We start from the raw sequence: 21,667 nt of genomic DNA on the forward strand, positions 1-21,667 counted from the left end.
AAGCGGTCTCTTTCTGTTTGCAACACACACTCTTCAACGCATACACACAGAGCTCTGTGCACCCATGAATATTTTGAACATTTCTTTGTTGCAGTTGCACTGCACTCAGAACAACCAAAACAGTCTCTATAGCAACAGATGGCTGAATGCACTGCAGCGCAGCCACAAATGTAGACACACTGAATCGATAAAACCTTTTCTGACCTCTGTGAGTGTTTACATGATAGCAACAGTCATTTTATTCAATAAATACCTGAAATAAATGGAATTCAGACAGATTTAGAAAACCTCTCTGATTTTGCCAGTTTGTCATTTTTAATACAGTCACAGACAATCTTTGCATAGTTGTGGCTCTCAGAGCAAATGAGCTTTGTGGAATCGAGGTAGCGTGTGTGTGTGTGTGTGTGTGTGTGTGTGTGTGTGTGTGTGAGAGAGAGAGATGAGGTGGTTGGGCAGATGGGAAGGTGAGACATGAACCTGGAGAGAAGCACAGATGGAGGATGAGCCATGTGACTTGTTTGTGGAGTGGCAGGCAGGGATTTGGACAGACTCACAATAACCATGACGGTGGAATTTCTCCCATGTGTGATAATCTGCACCGATAAATAATCATGTGTTAATACAATGAGAGATATTGTGATCAGACCTCAAACAGGGTTAAAAACTACGCTTGTCCTAACCCATGCGTGTCCAAATGCGGTCTGTTTTAATGCAATGCCAGAAAAGTCAGATTCCCTGATTATAGGAAAATTGATGTAAAACTGTCTCAGTATGACAAGATGGCCTGATTAGAGCCACGTCAAATCTACTCCTGGTCTGAGAACAGTTTGACCTGATTAGTATGTGTCACTGCTCTTTTGTTTTCAATTTGTTATGTCAATCATGTCGATCTTGAACAACTTGAAAATAGAGGGTTTTAAGAGCCATAACCAAAACATATATAAGTAATTATGCTTGAATATACGGATAACTAAAAATTATAGTCGATAAATAATTTTTATAATTTAACGCTTAATGAATGTTTAAGTATATAGATAATGTTAATAAAATATAAATAAATATGTAATTTAATGTTTGTTACCATAAATAGATAAACTCCAAGTTAAACGAGACATTAAATATATGGTACATCTACTTGTATATTTATTAGGGTTGGCAAACTAACTGATTAATTTCAATTAGCTAATTGTGAAAAAAAAACATGTAAATTATTAACACAGTTAATGACAGCCTTGACTCTGTGCAAAGATTCACTTTTAAATGGAGAGCCCGAGTAACCAGTGGAGGCTGGCAACACCCCTCAGTGTCATGTGGTCTGCTGGGAATTTTAAATAAAAGAAGGCAAATTCATCATTTATCATTTATTAAATTTTATAAATTTATTCAATTTTCCGGAAATCTATTTTAATTGAAATTTTTTAACTGCTTTTCACAGCCAAAATTGATGTATTCAATTAATTCAGATTCATGAATTACACAGCACAAATTTAATTTTATAAAGGGTTTAACAGCCCTAATATTTATATATGTATCTATAAACTTCTATATATTTACATGTGCATGTATCAAATCAATACTGTAATTATTCTTGCATTTATTTATTTGGTTATGGCCCCAAAATACTCTATACATGAGTGCCGAAATATAGTGAAAATAAAAAAAAGATGAAGGCATACTGAGCTGGACTGTGCAACACTTTTTCCACCAGCACCTCACCACACCGCTTGGTTACTTTTCTACTTAATATATAGAATTTGTGGTATGTGACGATTTAAAGTCATTTACACTGCCGTTATTGAAAGTATAGCTGGCATTATTTATTGAATGTGGTAATAAGTCCAGCACATCACCCACCTGCACCGAGGAGGCTACAATGGAAACATGATGGTGCATAAAAACTACAGCAGTTTGAGTTTCCTTTCATATCTTTATGCAGAGTGTTGATACAATAACACTGATGCAAGAGTGTAATTTTAACCTAAAAAGATTCATATAATACTTTTGTCTCACTTAAATGATCTGAATACATCACTTAACTCTGAGTGTGCTGAAAGCCTTTATTGGCACTGGCGAGGTATTATCAGCCTGTAGCTGTCCTTTTTTTTTGTTGTTTTTGTTTTTTTGTGTGTGTTGTTTTTTGGCTGATGCAACTTCTCAATCACAAGGTCTTCAGGTATCAAGTTATACAAAACAAATGCTGCTCTTATTCGTCTCAAGTACAGTTTTTGTCTCTCACTCATCTCATGCAATAAGATCTACATAAGGATGCAGGATGCAGTTCTCTTTGTGGTCTAATACCTGTGTGGTTTGGATAAAAACAGTCGTCATTCTTTGTTAAACGTCTAACGCAGACCAGCTCTTGGCCAAATACAATCTGATTCAACTCTGCTTGGCCAATGAGTTCCTTTCTGACACTCCTCTGTGTCAAATCCAAGATCTACGATCCACTCTGGCTTGTTGTAATGGTCCACATACTGTAAATCCTTCAGGCGTAAGAGCTGCTGGCATCTGGAGCACAGGAAAACATGTCTATTGGCTCCATCACCTTCACTTACATCTCCTTGTCCATAAACCCCTTTTATTTTGGCGGGATGACCACTAGCGGTGCCCCTCTCCGTGGCCTCCACATTAGCACTTGGGCGTCGTTGGCATTCGGCCTCCCTAGAGCGTTGGGAGGGATGGGCTCCTGGTAGTTGAGGATGTGCGGCTGCTCCTGGTAGGGTCGACCTACCAGTGAGGCCCGTGAGCCCAGAGGCATGTCCGGGTCAACAGCAATGTCCACCCGCATCCGCCACCGCACTGTCTGCAACACGATACGCTCCTGGAAGAGGAGATGTGATCAATACAGTCTATTTAAGGAAAGGTGTAGACTTGATTTAAAATCATTTAACTTGATTTGACACATTTGAACAATCGTTGTCCCTAGGATGGTTCTTCAGCCAGAACAGAAACCTGCTCTTACTGCTTACTTCCTTCTCTATGATTGCCAGGATGGGACAAAGGAATATGGCTATGATGGAACATAAATATGATGTGCATTCTGATACTTTCAAGTATCACAGAGGTTTAATGGGCCCATCGCAGCGGCTGTATTCAAGAGAGATTAACGCATCGTTGAGGTTCTATTTTTTTGTAACTTTACACCAAAAAGGGAAAGTGCAGGCACAGCAGTCAGTGTGTGTTTAATGCACGAACAGTTCATTCAAGAACAAGAATGTAAGTGCATCTTTGGGATGTGATGCATTAGAGAACAAAATGAGTACTGCTGCATTTCTCTGACCTCTTGTTTGTCTCGGTTACCACGTCTCCTCGAGCTGTGTGAGTCTTTGCTTCTCTTTCTAGCGTTCTCTCTCTCTCTCTCTCTCTTTCACGTGATGTGTCCTGTTTCAGGTTTCTGAGAGAAGGCTGAATACCTCTGTTTTCATGTGAAGCTGCTAAACGTCCTCATGGATCAATAACCCCCCACTTATGTGTTTCACACAAAAAATCTGTATAAATAGTACAGGACGTAAACAACAATTGAGCCTTTTCCTGGCTGGAGATGAGGTCATGTCTCCGATATCTTAAGTTCCTCAATACTGGCATCGATCACACACATTTTGTGATTTAAATGTGTCCAAAAAAAAATCGTATCATCAAATTTTTAAACATTTTGGTTTTGTTGATCTGGTGCCGTAATACTCAAACTGGGGTACGTCAGCTGGTACACCAAGAGATCTGTAGTATCCTCTTTAAATCCTCCATCAAAACATAATTCAGTCTTTTCCCCTGCCAACAAAGACCCCCTCATACTCTTCCTCTGATTGGCTCTGACCCTGATCCGTCTCAGTACTACCCAATCAGAGGGAGAGTCGAGTCATGTGCCCAAGAAACCTATGCCCTTTTACTCTGTGTCAGATAAAATGAGACCCTTGTACATGCCAAACATTGCCTGTCTTGCCCTAACATGGATACTTGTTTGAAAAAACCTTGACCCACACCCAGGGGAGCAGCAGTGGCAGCACAGAATGACAGGTGAGAACCCAGTCCCAACTGTTGAGACTATCTGCTAAAGGGGTTCAAGAGCTAGCGTTAATGTCTGCTGTGCTAGCATGGCCGCTGGCGCCACCTGTGGAGGGAAGGCAGTAAACGACAGGAAGTTGAATATGTCTGGGGGTACAGGATTTTTTTTTTTTTTAATTGAATGACCGATTGATTGCATGTCTGCCTGAGCTGGAAGAGGGATCTCTACTTGGCTCTCCCTTCTTGTTCTTCTTTCCTGTTCAAGGTTTTTGATGGAGTTTTTCTTCAATTAATCAAGGGTCTATGAACTGAGGGTGCCATGGACAGACTACACACACCCTTGTAGTGAACTTGTCATTTTGGGCTTTATAAATAAAATTTGCCTTTAATTGACTTCACCCTGTGATTGTGTCCCACCTTAGTGACGGAGTTCATGGCCACCAGCCAGGTGATGAAGCTCTGGTCCCTTGTGATGTGGGTTAACATGGGTGTGTTGCTGTTACTGATGGGAACAGCCCAGGTCACACTGGGGTAGAAATTGTCATTCATGCTGACCGTCAGGCGGGACGGTTTGGACGTGGGCCCAGTCAAGGTTACTGTCTCGGTGGTGTTGCCATACCAGGGGTAGCTGACGCCATCTGAGTCGCTGATGGCCTTGACCCGACCCTCTCGCAGCTCTGGTAACTCCCAGCTGGACCTGCGGCAGGAGAGAGGAGCTTTTTATGGCAGAAGCAAGTGCAGGGTTGTGGTCCTACTAACAAACACACTCACATACAGAGCTCAGGGAAAAAGTTAAAGGACATACATTCCAATATCACCATATGTGTTATAGAACTCCATCTGGGTGCAGGCTTGAATCCATCCCACCACCCAGGTTTCATTACGGGGCACTGGTGGCATCACAACTCCTGCGGAGGCCCTGAAGTATGGTGTCTTGTAACGGAGCACAATCGGTGAGTTCTCTTCAATGATGGTGGGACACTGGTCAATGGAGGCTGACACCTCATACACCACAATATTCTCCCGTCTGATGCGGGGCTTGCATGCAATGCTCTGAATACAGCCCATAGTGCAGGCCAGCAAAATGAGCAGAAAAGAAGGCAGCAAATGATACCTGGCCAGTATGCACATTACACAGCCCCCTCAGGGTTCCACCCTTGCCTGAAGAGCAGATCAATTTTTTAAATTGCCCATCACCACTGATAACAAATGATGAAGTTACACAGTCACCATTCATCAAAAATAGAAGCATCCACCAGCATATTTTCGGGATGATATGGAGGTGAGAGCGCAGTGGGGACAGGGGGGGGAGTATCACAGATCTTCGCAGCCTCCTCCCCCTGGTCTGCCTGCTGACTGCCGCACTGCCCTTGGCGCTCGTCCCCAGAAACTGCGATCCGGCCTCCCCTGGGCTGCTGCTGCTTGTCCGCCGTGCGTCCAGAGGCTCCTCTATTCCTGGTTGAGTCCACACGTCCGGCTGCACGTCGGTGCCCCTCAATCCTGCTGCTCTGCTCCGGGCTCCGCGCTGTCATGTCAGGTAGCGACAGGGCAGCCAGGTGCGTCAGAGGAGGGGGCTGGATGCCTTTTGTCAGCTCGCCTTTCCTGTGTTAGCCCAAAATTCGCCCTCAGAAGATAAAACCAGACTCACTTTGACCTACATGAAAAGCAGCTTGATCAAACGGGCGAGGATGTGCCTTGTAAAGGAGAGACAGCAGCGCCCTGACAGGCTGTTAATGTTGTCCTCGCCGTGTGCTTCCATTCTTGCGGATGCATGAATGGTGCATCATGAATGGAGGCGCCGGAGCACCTTACATGTACGCAAAACTGTACCGCGCCGTCTCCCGGAGCTGGTGGACATCACGGACCGGAGAGCATCCTCTTCCAGTCGCGGTTCGCCTCGGTCGGTTTGTAGGTGCTGATGCTGAAGAGGCAGGGGAGGGGCGTCACCCGGCCGCTGCATTGAAAAAAACAACAAGGCCTACGTCGCTCCTACGCGAAAGCCCATTGGACCCCGTAGTCAATAGCGGAAGTGGTGTAGTCTGGTTCCTCGGCTTCCTACCAGCAGTACTGACACGCATTCATTCACCGGTCAGCCTGGCTCGTTTCCTCCTCCCCACCCCGACCGCTTCACTTTTGTAGTTAGCGGTGCTGGTTTATGATCGGTCGTTTTTTCAGGAACGTGTGTCAGAGTGTGCCGAGGTTTGTGTACCGGGTGTCGTTGATGATGAAGCCGCAGGTTGTGTTCGTGCTGGGCGGGCCTGGCGCCGGCAAAGGGACCCAGTGCTCCAAAATCGTGGAGGTAGGCTATAGAGATGGCGAGAGGAAGAGCTAATAAAACCACCGTGTGTGGTTGTCGGGAATGATGATGCCATGATCTAAATGATATTCAGTTGATTTTTGGACCGTCTTCCTTCTTGTTAGCCCCTCTGTAATGACGTACCACACACATATAAGTGACTTCCGGTTGTCCTCTAAAATGAACCTGTGTGTTAGCCAGCTAGCTAGCTAGCTACGGAGGGTAACCTGCCGTATGGATACAGTGTTGGAGCGTGGAAACACCACTTTAACGTTTGGCAGTAGAATAATTGATAACTATTTCTGTCTTAAAGCTCAGACAAAAGCACTCACTGTTAAAACCTCCTTAATCAACTTTTCAATAGATATGCTGAATTGCACCCATAGATAATAAACCGGAGATGTATCCTTGTCACAAACTTATCATGACAGGTGTGGTTGTGAAACGGGCAATGGGTATGTGTGTGTTTGGAGTGCACTTGGTAAATCTCGCCTTGAACAAACAGAAAAAGATGAGTAGCTTTTTTCTTTTTTTTTGCAGAGGAACTTAACCTTGATCAGTCCACTCAAATTAACAAGATGAAGGGTCAACTATCTGTTTATATTGAAACGATTCACCTCATCAGGTGCAAGTCATCAACATAGATATCCCTTGAGTTTCCGTCATTGACAAGCTGTCATGATACTTTTATTACCTGCTGTGTTCCATCTGCAGCTGCCCACATGGCAAATATCCTGCAATTGAGTTTGTGTGTTCTATGATCAGCGTAAGAAGCTGTTCAGGTCTAGACAAGTAGACAAGTACATAAATGTCTATGAATTTATTCATGGTTGAAAAACAAAATGTATTTTTAACAAGCCACTCAAATGTCGAACTGAGGAGCTCGTTTCAGTGTCCGATGTTATTTCTTTGCTGTGTGTGTGTGTGTGTGTGTGTGTGTGTGTGTGTGTGTGTGTGTGTGTGTGTGTGTGTGTTTGAATGTCTAAAAGAGACTCTTTAACTGCTTCTTGATGGATGTTACTGGGTGTTGGCTGTCAGGCTTCATGTGTGGTAGGCCTGAATGGCGGCTATGCACAGAGGCTCCTTTCATTCACTGCAGAACGAATAACTTCTTCCTTCCCTTGGGACTGTGAGTGAGAAGGATTCAGCCTGTTCGTAAAGTTTTGCAGGACAAACTTTATTTGAATGAACAAATGCGGCAATGAACTCTTGATGGTGAAAATGCTTATCTTATTTAATAAAGATGTGTGTTTGTGTGTATCTAAGAGCTACAACTATACCCATCTGTCTGCCGGGGACTTGTTGAGGGCGGAGCGAGCCAGAGAAGGGTCCGACTTTGGACAGCTTATTGCCAGCTACATCAAGGAAGGCAAAATAGTTCCTGTGGAGATCACCATCAACTTGCTCAGAAAGGTGGGCACAACATATACACTGTAAGTAATGCTCGCAGGGAGCTAGAGGCCAATTCTGATTGATCCTAGGAGGCACGCCAGTTAACAGAGGATAAGGCAATATTCAGTTGAGATTAAACGTAATCTTCAGACTTAACTCATTTTCCCAAGGATTTGATTTGACTCCCTTTGCTGCTGGGGCCCGCACCTCTTTTGTTTAACAACCAGTTTGGCTTGTTCCATCAGTTCTTCACAGTGACAATCAATTAAGGTTGCAGCAAGCGGAAGTGGATGCTGATACTGGTGTTACTCATCACGTGGCCTGACTTCATTCACAGATCAGACATTGGAACATTGGTGCTGATCTATTTATTGATCCAGATTCCATTTAATAGCTTTAGCTGGACTGTGAAGCCACTCTAACCTCACGTGAAAGGGGTTACAAATCAACTATTTTCAAATAAATTGTACAGTAAAATTTAGATTTAAAGCATCTTTTTAAAAAAAACAAACCATAATAACAACAACAGTTGTCGTGATCGTAATCTGTATCCGAGTCGGTTCAGAACTCAAACATCTGTTTCAATTGTAGTTTTCAGTTTTCTGTAAGCCTGGTCAGTGAGCTTGATCTGAGGCAGGCATGTAGGAAGCATTTTAAACTACCCTCTCAGTGGGACTGTCTAAAAAGCTGATATTTGCTAATTTAAATAATCCACTTTCACTGTAAAATTGCATCAAAACAAATATCAAAGTCACATGTTTTTTTTTGCCCCTTAAGGCCATGGAGGAAACCATGCAAAAAGATGAGAAAAAGTTCCGTTTCCTGATAGACGGCTTTCCCCGTAATGAGGACAACCTCCAGGGCTGGAACACTGTCATGGACACGAAAGCAGATGTCAAATTTGTGCTTTTCTTTGACTGCAGCAATGAGGTTTGTCACTGAAACTACAGCGTTAGCGTTATTGGGAGCTGCCTTACGCTGAGGACACCTCTTTTTCATTCATCCGCAGGTTTGCATCGACAGATGTTTAGAAAGGGGAAAGAGCAGCGGGCGCACAGACGACAACAGAGACAGCTTAGAGAAAAGGTACGCACAGTCCTGCACATATGACTAAATGGGTCACTTCAGCACTACTCCCAGACTGTGGAATGCATGATGCAGTACCTGCAGGTATATCACTGTGCTTAACCGGTACAGGATTGTCTGTCCTAATTATCGACTTGTAACAATGAACAACAAACCCGTCTGATCACTTGGACTTTTCTGACCCATTTAGCTGACTGTTACCTGCGTGTGTGTTTTTGACCCAGTTCAAGAGTACTTTGAGTCTCCTGTGTCATCTGACCCCAATAAGCAGAATCTTTTTTTTTTCTGCAGAATTCAAACCTACCTGAAGTCTACACGACCAATCATTGAGCAGTATGAAAAACATGGCAAAGTTCGCACCGTAGACGCCTCTCGCTCCGTGGACGAGGTGAGTAAATTAGCAGCGTTGTGCAAAAGCGTCTACTAGCTTGACTTGCAAGAAAGTATGAGCGGGGTCCAAGCCCTGCTCAAGTCGGGTCTCACACCAACCATCCATACCATCATTAGGGCATCACAAACAACTGAGTGTATGGTCCAAACACATTACCTTGATTGTAGTGCCATCTAGTGGTCAAAATGTCTCATGGATGACCTAGTGGAACAGCAGTGGAGATAATAGAACTTTATGTTACCAGGATATTGTACCACTTTTCAAGTCAGTGGATACCAGGAAATTCTTCCTCTGTAACTCCCATATATTCTGCAGTATCAAAATTCTTGTCGTAGCTTTTTGTCATGAGCATTTATAGATCCTCTGTGCAAAGTTTCCCTTAGACAGGATGCACTGTTAGGAGGAGTTTTAAAAAAAGTAGGTTTTGTGATTTTGTGTGTGTGTGTGTGTGTGTGTGTGTGTGTGGGGGGGGGGTTGTCTATAAAAGGAAATGGGTGCAGCCTGTCTCAAAACATTCAGCTCAGTCCAGCACACGCGCAGGTATAAGGTTTTCAGTTTTAGGAGTGTTGTATGGGAGTTATGAGACTAGACTGCTGGGACTGGGAACAACGTTTCTTTGCGAATGTGGCGGCTGTTATTATTGGAGGAGATGGAGCGCACGGCAATGAAGGCATTAACCGAACGGACACCATTCTTAATTCAATAACATAATTGACTTCGTGGTTTTTGTACTGTTGAACTTTTTTCTGTATTATTGTTGTATTGATTCCTTAGGCTCCAGTAACACTTTGATCTCTGGGAGAAAAAAGAATAACAAAGCAATTTCAAAAATGTTCCCAGCATCGCTTTCACTGGGAAAGACGTCGCGTCACTTAATTTGCACCCAGCTCACTCAAGCTCGGACCCCCACTGAAGGTCATCCAAAGACTTGTGGAGGTTGGAGACCGGTCAAGAAAAAAAATGCTCACTAAAGTCAAGTCAAACCAAAGCCATGAAAAGCTTTTTTTTAAGGGAACCAGAATCATAAAAATCTCACAAATTATTGAAGAAATCTGACTTGCACAGTCATGTGAGGTGTGCTAGGATGTGTCGGTCATGAGAGGGTGCTCTGTCGCAGGAGTGTGCCTGGAGGATGGGAGGACGGGGTCCAAAAGCATGGCTCTCATTGAGAGCCCGTTTCATCCCCTTTATTAGATAAACAGCTGAGGGAGCACCCTCAGTAAAAGACTAAGATGTTCTTTTTCTCTGTAGACCAGTATTGCCTGCCCTACTGATCCCATACTGATCCTATACCGATCCCATACTGATCCCATACTGATCCTGTACTGATCCTGTACTGATCCCATACTGACCCTGTACTGACTGTACTGCTGTCTTAGACCCTGTTCTGACTTGGTATAAAGAGCCATTCTGATGGATCCCATCACAGGTGGACAGCCGTAACTACAGGGGTGAACACGCTCAGTCTGATCTGGGACACATGTTGCTACATTGAGTCAGTAGTGTAAGCGCACATGGGTCCTGGGCCACATTGAAGGAAGGCCTCCTCAGCTGATGTCATTTGTTTTGTGGAAGCAGGTACCAGTAACTGCTGAACAGCAGCGTGTTATAACTGTGTCCGATCATGTGAAAACCAGAGAGCAGGAGATATTATGGCTACATCAGACATTTTTGACAGTTTGGTTTCTCTCTTCAAATTTGTATCTGATAAACTCTCGTAGCAGAGGTCAGGGTAGCTCACCTGTCAGCCGAGCTCGCTCACTCCCTCTCTCCTCTCAAACCAAAAGTAAACCAGAAAGATCACCCAGACAACGCAGTCATTCTTTAAGTCTGTGGATAGGCACGAGGGAACGCGTTGGTCGACGCCACCCGCAGCAAACCATAAACACACTTCTTCTGTTGCTTCTAATATCTTGCAGATAAACATGCTGATTAAAACATCTCACACTGAAGTACCGCAGGTGTCAATTGGAATAAAGAGCAGGGAAGTGTGATACGATCCCAATCGGTCATAGGAGACGTACACGGAGATAAAATTGAAAACAGGAACACATACACAACAGCTGTCCTCTTGTCATCAGATGCGTCAGGACGGATCTTGATCCCATCTCTAAACAGAGTTTTAGCCGCCTGTGAATTTCGAGGCCCAAAACCAATTTATCACCCCTTGTGTATCTGTCATGTTTAATTGAGTCATAACAGCACCGTTTGTTTATTTGACTGCTCCTGAAATGTACGAGAGCTAGCCCTGAGCTAATTTACATCTGCAGTCCCCAGATACGGGCACAGTTGGGAAATAAACACAACTGAATAATGATACAATTACACGACACTACAAACGTACCAAAAACAATAAGAATGAACTCAACAAGCATGATTTTGATGTTTGGTAAAAGGGGGAACAATACAGAATAGGATCGCTGGGACTCGAACCTGGGACCTTGAAGCTGTGCCACCGTACGATCAAAGCTTATTACTCAAGCTCAAGTCGTACTGGCTCACTGGACCAAGGCCTTAAGAGAAAGATCTTAGGTTCTGAAGCTGTATCCTTATGGGGGGGGTGGATTATCATCCCCTGCTGTCAGCAGGGTGATGTTAAAACTAGCAGGACATTTGGGATTACTATGTCTGCACATTGCGCTGCTGTAAAACAACAGTTTCCATCTGGGTAAAAATAAAGAGCCACCTACCTATGAAACAGAGAAAATGAAGAGTTTGAGTTGAGGTAACGGTCCTTTTGGGAGAGCAGCAGCACGACCAGCTCCTCCCTCCAGTCCGTCACACGCTGTTTCACTTGGAGGTGTCAGCCTCGCTGCTCAGAATGATGTATGGTTTGACGCCTGAAGGCTGTTTTCACATTCAGCCGCTGAAGTTTCCTCCGTCACCTTAAATCTTTCGTTGAACACGTCCTCGTGTGATTTATCACAACTAGGTCAGAATGTGCAGTATGGAGCTGTCACAAGTGTGATGTGGAGCATGCTGCATCAGGCTTAAAAAACAAACAAACCACGATGTCATCTTTGTGCGAAGTGGAAAAAACGGGGATGCGCGATTCTTCAGGATAAATTTGTCATAGAGCTGATATTTATCTTCATAAAAACAAGTTGTAAGACATTCTGTACGCGTTGAAAAACATAAACATTGTGAATTTGCAGGGGCAGCTATGCTGCTCACTCTCCTCTCAGAGTTCAGTGTAGCTCGCCCATCAGCTGAGCTCTCTCGCTCCCTCTCTCCCTCTCAAACCAACAATTTGCAGAACTTGTGTAAAAGCTCAGAAATTATACGTTCACTGCAACAACAGATGAGCAAAGAAGAGCAAACCTTTGTTCACCTGATATTATGGCTAATGTCTGACAACGCTGAATTTATTGTGCATCCCAAGAGGGAGATGACTTGTATCCACCGCATCAATATTCCTGAAGATAGGCGTAGGATTTTTGACTGTGATGAAGGAAGAAATGTGCTTCTCAGAAATTTGATTGGGTTAATTTACATCTTATTGACAAAACATTTGAGATACATTTAAAAAATGTTTTTGAAGCAGCTCTGTGTTTCCTTACTGAACATCCCTAGTGCTAAAATACAGGATGCTGGTTTATTTGGATTTTTTTCATGAGAATTCGTAGAAGTGCTGCTCTATTAGGACTTTCGTGGCAACAGTGTGGATCGTCAAATGCGACTTTTCGCCTACTTAAGTTTGCGTATAAGCGTTTTCGTCCACAGTGGGAATCTGCAATAGCTGCCAAAGTTAAACGCCATGTCAGGCTTTTCTCCTGATCAAGTCGCTGGACGTCCCCAGATGTCGAAATGGGGCCAAAAGGGTCTCTCGGGTTCTCCTCTGGAAACACACACGCATCAGTGCTTATGTCCAAAAATAACTTTTTAGTGTGTGGGTCGTTAAAGCAACGTTATGTAGTTTTAGATGAGCAGCATCAGCCTCTGCTTGCACAAGCGGTAACAGGATTTGAGGCTGGACAACTGATTTGACGACAATTCTGGGACACAGGCTTGAGGAAATGTCTTGTCCCGCACGAGCTTCTAATACCTGAGAGCAGCACTGCAAGCAAGCAAGAGTTTTGCACGGTCAGCTGAATTACGTCATGAGAGACATCGATGGCGCGCTGTTCTGCTTATTACAAGTTGGTTTGCATCACAGGGATTTCAAAACCATTACCGGTAGTTGAACCTAAAAACGCTGCTTTAAATGGCTGAAACTCTTACCCAATCCTAAACACTTACCACATTATTCATCAAGCTAACTCCAATGAAAAGGAGTGTTTTTTCACCTGTCCACTGGCCTTTTTCCCTGCGGTCTGTTAAGTTTTCCCTGTACGCGGTGAATGTGATGATGTGCCAAATATCTTCTTTGTCTTTCAGGTGTTTGCGGATGTGAAAGCCATCCTAGACAAAGAGGGTTGAGTTCCTCCAGCTGCCAACGATATTCATTTTACCTTTTAGTTTTCTTTTTATCAACTGCAAGTACTCTATAATAAGTTTATATGTCTATACATATGACTTTTTACTTTTGGTTACTTTTTTTGTTTTCCATCTCTTTTGTAAAAGCAGCACTGTTTGTTTGTGGGTGTGTTTACAGTATGTAGGAGTGTGAATGGAAAGTAGAGATGCGTAGCAGCGACTTGCTGGTTTGTGTTCAGAGGAGCTTGCAGCACATCTGCACTAGCTTTCATTGTAGTTTGAAGTCTGCCGAGGAGCGAAATGCACTGTCAGTTTTGAAGTTTGATCAATCAAAGACACGGATAGTTGCGATTGACTAAAAAAATGTATCACTGATGTCTTCAGAGTATCATGTTGGAAGCAACTGTGAGCTTCAGACCAAATATTTGTTTGACCTGATGATGAGAGACATCTCAATAAAATGCATTATCAGTGGCCTCATTTTTCAGGACAGTTGGACTGGGCATCGGCCAGACTTATACATCAGAATTGTCGCTTTTGCCATGTAGAACGGTCAGATCCACTGCTCATCCTTCGAAGAATGTTTGATTGCAACATGTGTCATCACAGCCATGGCCTCCTGGACTGGTCACAGAGAAAACATGGAGTGATAACAGTGTACATTGTGTTAATTCTGGACTGTATAAGCGAGAAGGCAAAGTGTCGAGTAAAAACACTGATCTCATTCTTTTTTTTGGCCTCGTGAATCTTTCTTCTGTAGTATTTGTGTTGTTATCTTGTCATAGTTGTTTGCCTCTACATGAGTATATATACAGTTGCTAATTACGTACAAATTGATTAGCTACTTCTGCACAAAATTTCACTGTTGTTGTGCAGCAAAAAGCCTATCGGCCAGCGGTCGGCATTTGTCAGCACTGTAGAATTTCAGCAGCTTCCCGTCAGTTTATTTTGCTTCAGAATGAGTTGTGTTTTCTGTTTGGAAAAAAAAACAAACTGATTCCCAAAAAAAATCATAATCGTTTTTGCTGTTGATCAGGAGACTACAGATGAAAAATTTGCCTTTGGGCTAATTATTTAACTTCATGTATGTGTTTCTTACCTACAAGCACACCAAGCTGTGAGGGTCTTTTCGTTTCATGCATTTTAGGTTTTTACTTATTTGGACTCACTTCTCAAATGAGTCGATCATAAATACATTTAAATAATAAAGAACTAACAAATGTGCAACTTAATTGAATGCGTCAAAACACACTGGTATCGTTGACCCGAAGACAAGAGGAAATAGAGCGAGTCCACTGTTGCGATATGTGTATTTATTATGTTCATATATATATATGTATACACACACATACACATATATATATGATGTATTTATATAATCTGCAGTTAACAACATTAGCTTAAATATTCCTAATATTCCTGAGCATTTCTTTTAGCTTGAGGCCTGGCAGTGATCAGCTTCAAAACAACAGTATCTGACATATGTACACATGACAAAAGTACCAAACAGACGGAGCGTCACAGAAGCAGTTTGTAACAAGGGCTTGCATGTTGATAACCTATCACATGAATGGTTAAGCCAGGGAGAGGATCCAGCAGAGGTGTGACTATAAGGCACTGTAATATATCTGTAAGGTTAGATCAATGATTAATGATCCTCCTGGGAATTTGGATCATTGCAGCAAAACGTGATAGTAAAAACCATTTTAATATAAATAAGACATTAACTGTGAGCATTATGACTATGTGCAAAATACCATCTGGAGGCTAAGAATTATTACAATAAAATGTGTAAAAAGCCATTTTAAACAAATGATACTCTGCACACATTACAATATGTACCGAACAAGAATAAGGAGCCCTTATATTACTGACATTCTGTGACACTGCATGCAAGAAAAACTGTAACACGGATATAACCATGCTCTGCCAGCAGATGGCGATCTGATAACATCTTATTTACAACAGAGGACTTAAAGCAACTAAACGTTACCACATGAATGAAAAAAATTCATACCAATATCTGAAGCAACACTGTAACAGCAATTCTCATTTCGAAACAGAACTGTCCTTCAAAGTTAAGTACGTGTATAACAGAGAAATACCTGCTCAGATTCACATTCAAAAATGTACATTCGGTTGGTAGACATTCGCAACTAAATCTTTGAAATACCAAAGACTGAACATAAAGAAATGTGCATCATATACAAATGCATAATGGGAAAATATATGTAAAATAATTTTCTGTTTGTATTTAGAAAAAGAAATCTTTCAACAATACGGTGGCAGATGCAAAGGAGAACAAATGACACAGACAGAGAAAAGTATGCAGCAGTAGCAGCGGCAGCAGCAGGCTCAGCAGGAGTTCACCAGGCCTGCCAGGAGGCTGCTCGGAGTCCGGCGATACTGAGCCTTGGTGTTGGTGACAGCGCCGTGCTTCTGACGGAGGTGAAGCCTCAGCTGACTCTTGTGTCTGAAGTGGAGGTCACATTTTTCACACTGAGGAAAAGTTACAAATGGTTAGAATACTGTATTGTCATGGACCCTAAGCTACTGGTCATACAGTCGTTCTACTGGATTACCACTGCTGATTGGGACATGGAACAAGAGGGTGTTTTATGAACCTGCAGATACATTGCAGAAGGAAGAGCTCAAGCTTACATGATAAGGCTTCTCTCCAGTATGGATGCGCATGTGGCTTTTGAGTGTCTGAAGGTGACGAAAGTGTGTTCCACAGATCTCACAAGGGTATGGCTTTTCTCCCGTGTGAATTAACACGTGGGCGCGAAGATGGGCCACCTGGAAACAAACACAAACAATACTGAATACCAGCACAGAGAGGACAACATGTGCAGCCCTGTCCTGAAGATGTGGAAGTGTCTTTTGCAGTCATGGATCTCACCTGAACAAATCGGGAACCGCATGTCTCACACTTATATGGCTTCTCTCCAGAGTGGATACGGGTATGAGTCTTAAGGTTGGCTGGTCGGTTGAACTGAGCACCACAGATGTTGCAGTGGTACGGCTTTGCTCCTAAATCAACAGGACGTGAGGTGAATTAATCAACTGATGTGACAAGTAGATGCAAGAGCTACCCAAACGTCAGTAGACTCACCTGTGTGTACGGTCTTGTGGCTGGCCAGGTTGCCTTTGTAACGGAAGGCAGCCTGGCAGCAGTCACACTTGTATGGCTTGTCTCTGTGGACCTGGACTATATGGTCTTTCAGGGAGTCCTCCTCTGTGAATTTGGAGTCACAGCCATTGCAGAAGAAGGTGTTTTCTGTAAACACAACAAAAAAAGCGACAAAATCAGTGGTTTTCGTGACAATAATCTGGACAAATTATAAATTTATAGCAGTTAACATAGCACTTGCAGGAGTGCACGTACCATAGCTAGAGGAGGAATATTCTGAGAGGAGTTTGCTGGCATCTTCTCTGCTGTATGAGTCAGGAGAGAAGTGACAGGCGTCCAGGCGCTGAGGGCCGTCACAGCCACAGGAAGAGCATCTGTGGTGGCTAGAAAAGGAAGAAGAAAGTTATGCTCTCTCTTACTTGCATTAGGTTCTATATTATGGTTCTGACAGTGAGCTGCAGTCTTACATTATGTTGGTGCAGGTGGTGCTGCCGCCATCGACACTCATGGGTGTATCTTCTCTTATCTCACTCGTCGTTTCTTCCCCCTGGAGGTCGGTTTGTCCACCTGTTCCATCACTACTGCAGGGGCTCAGTGAAGGGGACCCGGCGTCAGTGCTCCCTCTGTGGGCATCCTTTTCATCGTTTTGTGGAGTTTGATTCATAACAATGAATTTGTACTTCTTCCAGTTGCGGACCTTTGCCTCTTTGGGGCAGTCTGAGGGCTGTTTCAGGCTCAGGGTTGCATTTCTGCTGCTGCTGGACTCCGTGGGTGAGTTGGGCTGGCAGTCTGATCTAAGTGGGCTTTGAGGGCTACAAATCACACCTTTACTAAAACCTGGGGACAATCGAAGGCAGCTTGTTTGAGGGTGTTGAATGCTGTCTTCCTCTGAGGGCCCTTGAAAGCTCCTGTGGGCTTCTGAAGGTCGAATAATAGGGGCGGGGAAACTGGGGTGGGATGGGACAGGGTGGGAGATGATGGTGGTGGATTCGTTGTGAGGCATGACGGTGCTGGGTACCTGTGAGCATCGTTTCTGAGACAAAGCCCCTCCTCTGGGAAGGGCGCTTATTTTATGAGGACTTTCCAACTTCCCTGCAGGGATGTGGTGGTCACCATACACGTGATATGAACCAGAGGTGTTGATACCCCTAAAAACATTGTAGCCTCTGCACTCCTGGAGACCAGGTGACGTTGCTGTGTGGCTGTTTTGAACATCTGGCTCTTTTGTATCAAAGGGCCTGAAAGCAGGAATTTCCTCTGCTAGATGTAATGAGTTGGACTGCACATCTTCAGTTTGATTGTTCAGAGAATGATGCCTGGAGAGACACAATCACACACACTATTAATGCCACCACTAATCACTCCTTTGTTTACCTTAACATTCTCTGGTTAGCCTTACCTGGACTGGATGAACCTGTGGCAGGTGTCGGCTACATGATCCATCTGGAGGTAGAGGGCTGTGTTCAAGGTGCCCACCACCAGGCTGTCCTTCAGGTTCAGACAAGACGTGTACATAAAGTCCAGCAGGTTGGAGAAATCCTTGGGGTCTACTTTGGGATCCAAGCTGATGGCACTAAGGTTGGCGTTCTCAGGGTTCATGAACACGGAGTAAAAGAAGCCACTGTAAGAAAGCACACCAGAAGGATGCCCTGGTAAACATCTGAACGGATGAAAATCAGGACAACACAGAGACAATAACAGAGTTTGGGATTAGCCTATTTTACGCCCAGCTCCCTCTTGCAGGTATGAGGGTGTAGCTGAGTCATTATTCATTCCAGCCAAAATTATGATCCCTTCATTCATCAAAACAAGTCGGTAGATCATTACTGTGTCATTTCTTGAGATGGTGCATACCTGCAAGCCACCAAAATGGCCTTGTGAGCATGAAAATGCTGTCCGTCCACCTGAATAGTGACATCAGTCAGGATGTTCCTGCTGCGGAGGCGGTTGAAGTTCAGCAGGACGTCACCTGCATGGCGCGTGAATTGAATGCAGCCATTTGCAGTTGTGGCCATGCTGGAAATATACAACTTTTGATCATTATTGAAGTTTTAAACAGTATGCCAATGATGAATGACACAAATGACCAATTTTCAGTAAACACAACTGTGTTGTCAAAGCAGCAACAGTGTAGCAACAGCCGACCAGCTCTGTCCCCCCATGAACTTTTGCCAACTTCGTTTTTCACTAGATTGAGCAACTTTTCAAACTCCTACATTGACCTTATCTTAAACAACAACAACAACAAAAATCAAAACACCAACTAACAAATGTAATGACTTTTGGACCAACATGAACTACTTTCCATAGAAGAGAGCCATCAGGAATGGACCTTCGAGCAAGCAAATATCCCCGATCATCTGCTCTGTGCAGTATGCATGGAAATATAACCTAAGTCCTATTCGGCTTTCTGTAATTTCAGCAGCCGAGAGGCGACTTAAAAATATCTTTTGTAACTGCAAGTTAACATGTAGTTACTTGAGAATTCAAATGGATTTAAATACAATACACACACTCGGGATGATTAACTGAACTGCAAAAACCTGACTCGCTCTGTAAAGTCCTAATTTAGTAATTTTCCTGCTGGGAAATCGAGGTACGTTGATGTTCGTACAAAATGTTTTAGGAGTTACTTGATTGACATTTATTTACTTTTCTTTTTCTGTATGTTTAGTTAATGACTTATTTAGAAAGTTGAGTTTATTTTTCTGATCATTTACAAAAATAATTTTACAATCATTTGCATTCCAGTATGTTGAAAGTTTTCCTTCTGTTTGATAAATATTCCATTAAACATGTAACAATTTAAAGGCAGCTGATTTTTTTTTTTTTAATTGCTGCAACTGCATTCATCACAACTGAATATTGGCCATGTCTCTGTTGTTGGCCTCCTAGACATTGTTAGACTTGCTACTGTCCCTGAAAAACCAAATCAGTTGATCCCCAGTAATTAGTAGCATTAACTGTATAATGGGAATTCATAGAATGTATGAAATTCCACAACTATCTTAAACTGACTTTAAGAGAATTCCTAATATTCAATTACGCCTTTTTAAAGTTTGAGTGGCCCCCTCTGGCTACCATATAAATCATGTCTATGGGCGCCACTGCATTGAAGCCAAAGTGAGCACATTGTGACTTATGTGTCAAATTAAAACAATATGTTTAGAACATCACGCATGATATTTCATCATACCAGCAAAGACCATCTGCCTCCAGAGTTTACCATCAAAACAAGCAATAAAACTGCTACATGTCGTGACAGTGATTTACCGAGGGGCGGCGCCATTGCGATGGCAAAAGTAACGGGGGACTTTCACGAGTCTGCTCAGCCGTGTTGTTCAATGCTGGCCTGTAATGACGCTGTTATTAGAGCCAGTTATTAAAATACTTTTATGATTGATTCTGGGCGACAGTAACACATCCTATTAAAAGTTAATCACTTAGGTATGAATACAGCTACACGTCGCTGACTTTATATCGTGTGTATTCGTGTGTTTTCCGTGTTTATGCGAGCATTTTTTTTTTTTTTTTTTTACAGCGTGTAGGAGAGCAAACAGCCTCGCAGCGTGTTTGACGTTGAGCACATTCCGTCCCGGCTGCTCAGATTAGCTTGCCAACACACACACACGCACACACACACACACACGCACACACACACACGCACACACACACACAGGTTTCCTGTTCCCCGATATAAGTAGAACTCATCTCCTTTAACCTATTAACACAGACTTCCCTCCTGCTAACCCCATCTCCCCAGTTATTTCCAAACCCAACATAGACATTAAAGACTAATGCGAGTGATTTAGGAGTTTCCTGGAGTGACTTTTATTCTTGCTGCGTAACTTCAGGCAAGCAGGCACAGCAAGTCCGTTCAAGTTCACACACACACACACACACACACACACACACACACACACACACACACGCACGCACACAAACAGACAGTCTAGGGGGCTTGTTGAGCTTTCAGGGTGTTTGCTCGACTCAAACTGGTGGCCACAAGTTCTGCACTACCAGTCTGAGACGTTTAAAGAAGTGAAAACACGACTAAATGAATGCACAATGTATAGATGCGATGGACCGAGTGTTGCGCCACTCATGCACCCAAACTGGCCAAAGCTATCAACTAGGGAATGCCTGAATGACAAATTAAAAACATGCCACCAGAGTTCAAGGTCCACGTCGCAAAACTTGAGGCTGCTATGTCCTACTAGAGACCCACTTCCGCCAAAAACACACTCAGAACTATTAAAAGTATCTCCGTCGACTGAAATCTTTTACTTCACTCTTAGTTAAATTAAAGCCAATATTCTGAATAGTGTTTTAATTATTAAGTATTTATATATCCATGTTAAGGGGAGCCGAGGCAGCCACATGTGCATCTGCCACTTCGCTAGACTTCTGACCCATTGCTGAGAAATAGGAAGGAAAAAAAAACTCACCTTGTAAAAGTTTCCTCGAAAATCTGAGCAGCACCACTTCTGTGAATCCAGTTCTAAGAAACACAGCAGCTCAATTCTCGGAATTTCAACAGAGGACTGTACCAAATCCTGCACGGTGGGGTGTCTGCTGCTCCTTGTCTGCCTCGTTTTAAAACTTTAGCGCGATTACGATAAACTATACCACGTGCGAGTTCAATACATCGAACCGTGAAAGCGCATTTGTCACTTTTATGTTTAATATGTTGGAGATTTTAGTAGTTACATCGTGTGCTACGAGCCAGCCACTCTCCCTGTGTGGTGGACGGGTCCAAGCGAATGGTCAGCTGACCGAGTTATAAATACCGTAGGGAATATGAGAACATGTTGTCGCTGTAAACCTGCCCGAGGTGCCGAAGAGGGTCGGGAAAGTCAATCTCATAATGAGTAATAGGCTAGTATGATGTTCCCTCCACATATTAGTTACTTTACCACCACATGTTTTCATGGGTACGTCCCTCTAGAAA

At 43.3% G+C, this 21,667-nt stretch overlaps 3 protein-coding genes across 3 annotated transcripts; 1 reads left to right on the forward strand and 2 right to left on the reverse strand.

Moving 5' to 3' along the window:
- Positions 1 to 66: 66 nt before the first annotated feature.
- fam78ba (family with sequence similarity 78 member Ba) lies at positions 67 to 6,453 on the reverse strand. The gene is made up of 3 exons (XM_086203238.1): positions 4,808 to 6,453; positions 4,420 to 4,699; positions 67 to 2,821 (listed from the first exon to the last, which is right to left on the reverse strand). The coding sequence occupies exons 1-3, from the start codon at positions 5,131 to 5,133 to the stop codon at positions 2,579 to 2,581; spliced, it is 849 nt and encodes a 282-aa protein (XP_086059364.1). The 5' UTR covers positions 5,134 to 6,453; the 3' UTR covers positions 67 to 2,578.
- Positions 6,032 to 14,537, forward strand: cmpk1 (cytidine/uridine monophosphate kinase 1). Its single transcript, XM_086203239.1, has 6 exons — positions 6,032 to 6,301; positions 7,565 to 7,711; positions 8,468 to 8,620; positions 8,700 to 8,776; positions 9,068 to 9,164; positions 13,545 to 14,537. Exons 1-6 carry the CDS (start codon positions 6,158 to 6,160, stop codon positions 13,584 to 13,586), a joined length of 660 nt encoding a protein of 219 aa, XP_086059365.1. The 5' UTR covers positions 6,032 to 6,157; the 3' UTR covers positions 13,587 to 14,537.
- Positions 14,538 to 14,882: 345 nt separating this feature from the next.
- bcl6ab (BCL6A transcription repressor b) lies at positions 14,883 to 21,212 on the reverse strand. Its single transcript, XM_086203242.1, has 9 exons — positions 21,165 to 21,212; positions 18,571 to 18,732; positions 18,116 to 18,337; positions 17,184 to 18,032; positions 16,972 to 17,099; positions 16,699 to 16,863; positions 16,486 to 16,616; positions 16,245 to 16,382; positions 14,883 to 16,082 (listed from the first exon to the last, which is right to left on the reverse strand). Exons 2-9 carry the CDS (start codon positions 18,729 to 18,731, stop codon positions 15,939 to 15,941), a joined length of 1,938 nt encoding a protein of 645 aa, XP_086059368.1. The 5' UTR covers position 18,732; positions 21,165 to 21,212; the 3' UTR covers positions 14,883 to 15,938.
- Between the last annotated feature and the right edge of the window lie 455 nt (positions 21,213 to 21,667).

Source organism: Aulostomus chinensis, chromosome 5 (genome assembly GCF_037954235.1).
Source record: "Aulostomus chinensis isolate RoL2024-O1b breed Wild chromosome 5, RoL_Achi_v1.0, whole genome shotgun sequence".
Taxonomy (NCBI): Eukaryota; Metazoa; Chordata; class Actinopteri; order Syngnathiformes; family Aulostomidae; genus Aulostomus; species Aulostomus chinensis.

Bases quoted from the DNA above. Each gene is read 5' to 3' on its own strand.
- fam78ba (XM_086203238.1), bottom strand. From the start codon at position 5,133: ATGTGCATACTGGCCAGGTATCATTTGCTGCCTTCTTTTCTGCTCATT. The intron at 4,700-4,807 runs GTATGTCCTTTA...CTCCTGCCGCAG, and splicing joins ACATATGGTGATATTGGAAT to GTCCAGCTGGGAGTTACCAG. The intron at 2,822-4,419 runs GTGGGACACAAT...CTCCTCTTCCAG, and splicing joins CCATGAACTCCGTCACTAAG to GAGCGTATCGTGTTGCAGAC.
- bcl6ab (XM_086203242.1), bottom strand. From the start codon at position 18,731: ATGGCCACAACTGCAAATGGCTGCATTCAATTCACGCGCCATGCAGGT. The intron at 18,338-18,570 runs GTATGCACCATC...GCTTTCTTACAG, and splicing joins GCCATTTTGGTGGCTTGCAG to TGGCTTCTTTTACTCCGTGT. The intron at 16,864-16,971 runs GTACGTGCACTC...TTGTGTTTACAG, and splicing joins ATATTCCTCCTCTAGCTATG to AAAACACCTTCTTCTGCAAT.
- cmpk1 (XM_086203239.1), top strand. From the start codon at position 6,158: ATGATCGGTCGTTTTTTCAGGAACGTGTGTCAGAGTGTGCCGAGGTTT. The intron at 7,712-8,467 runs GTGGGCACAACA...TTGCCCCTTAAG, and splicing joins CCATCAACTTGCTCAGAAAG to GCCATGGAGGAAACCATGCA. The intron at 9,165-13,544 runs GTGAGTAAATTA...TTTGTCTTTCAG, and splicing joins CCTCTCGCTCCGTGGACGAG to GTGTTTGCGGATGTGAAAGC.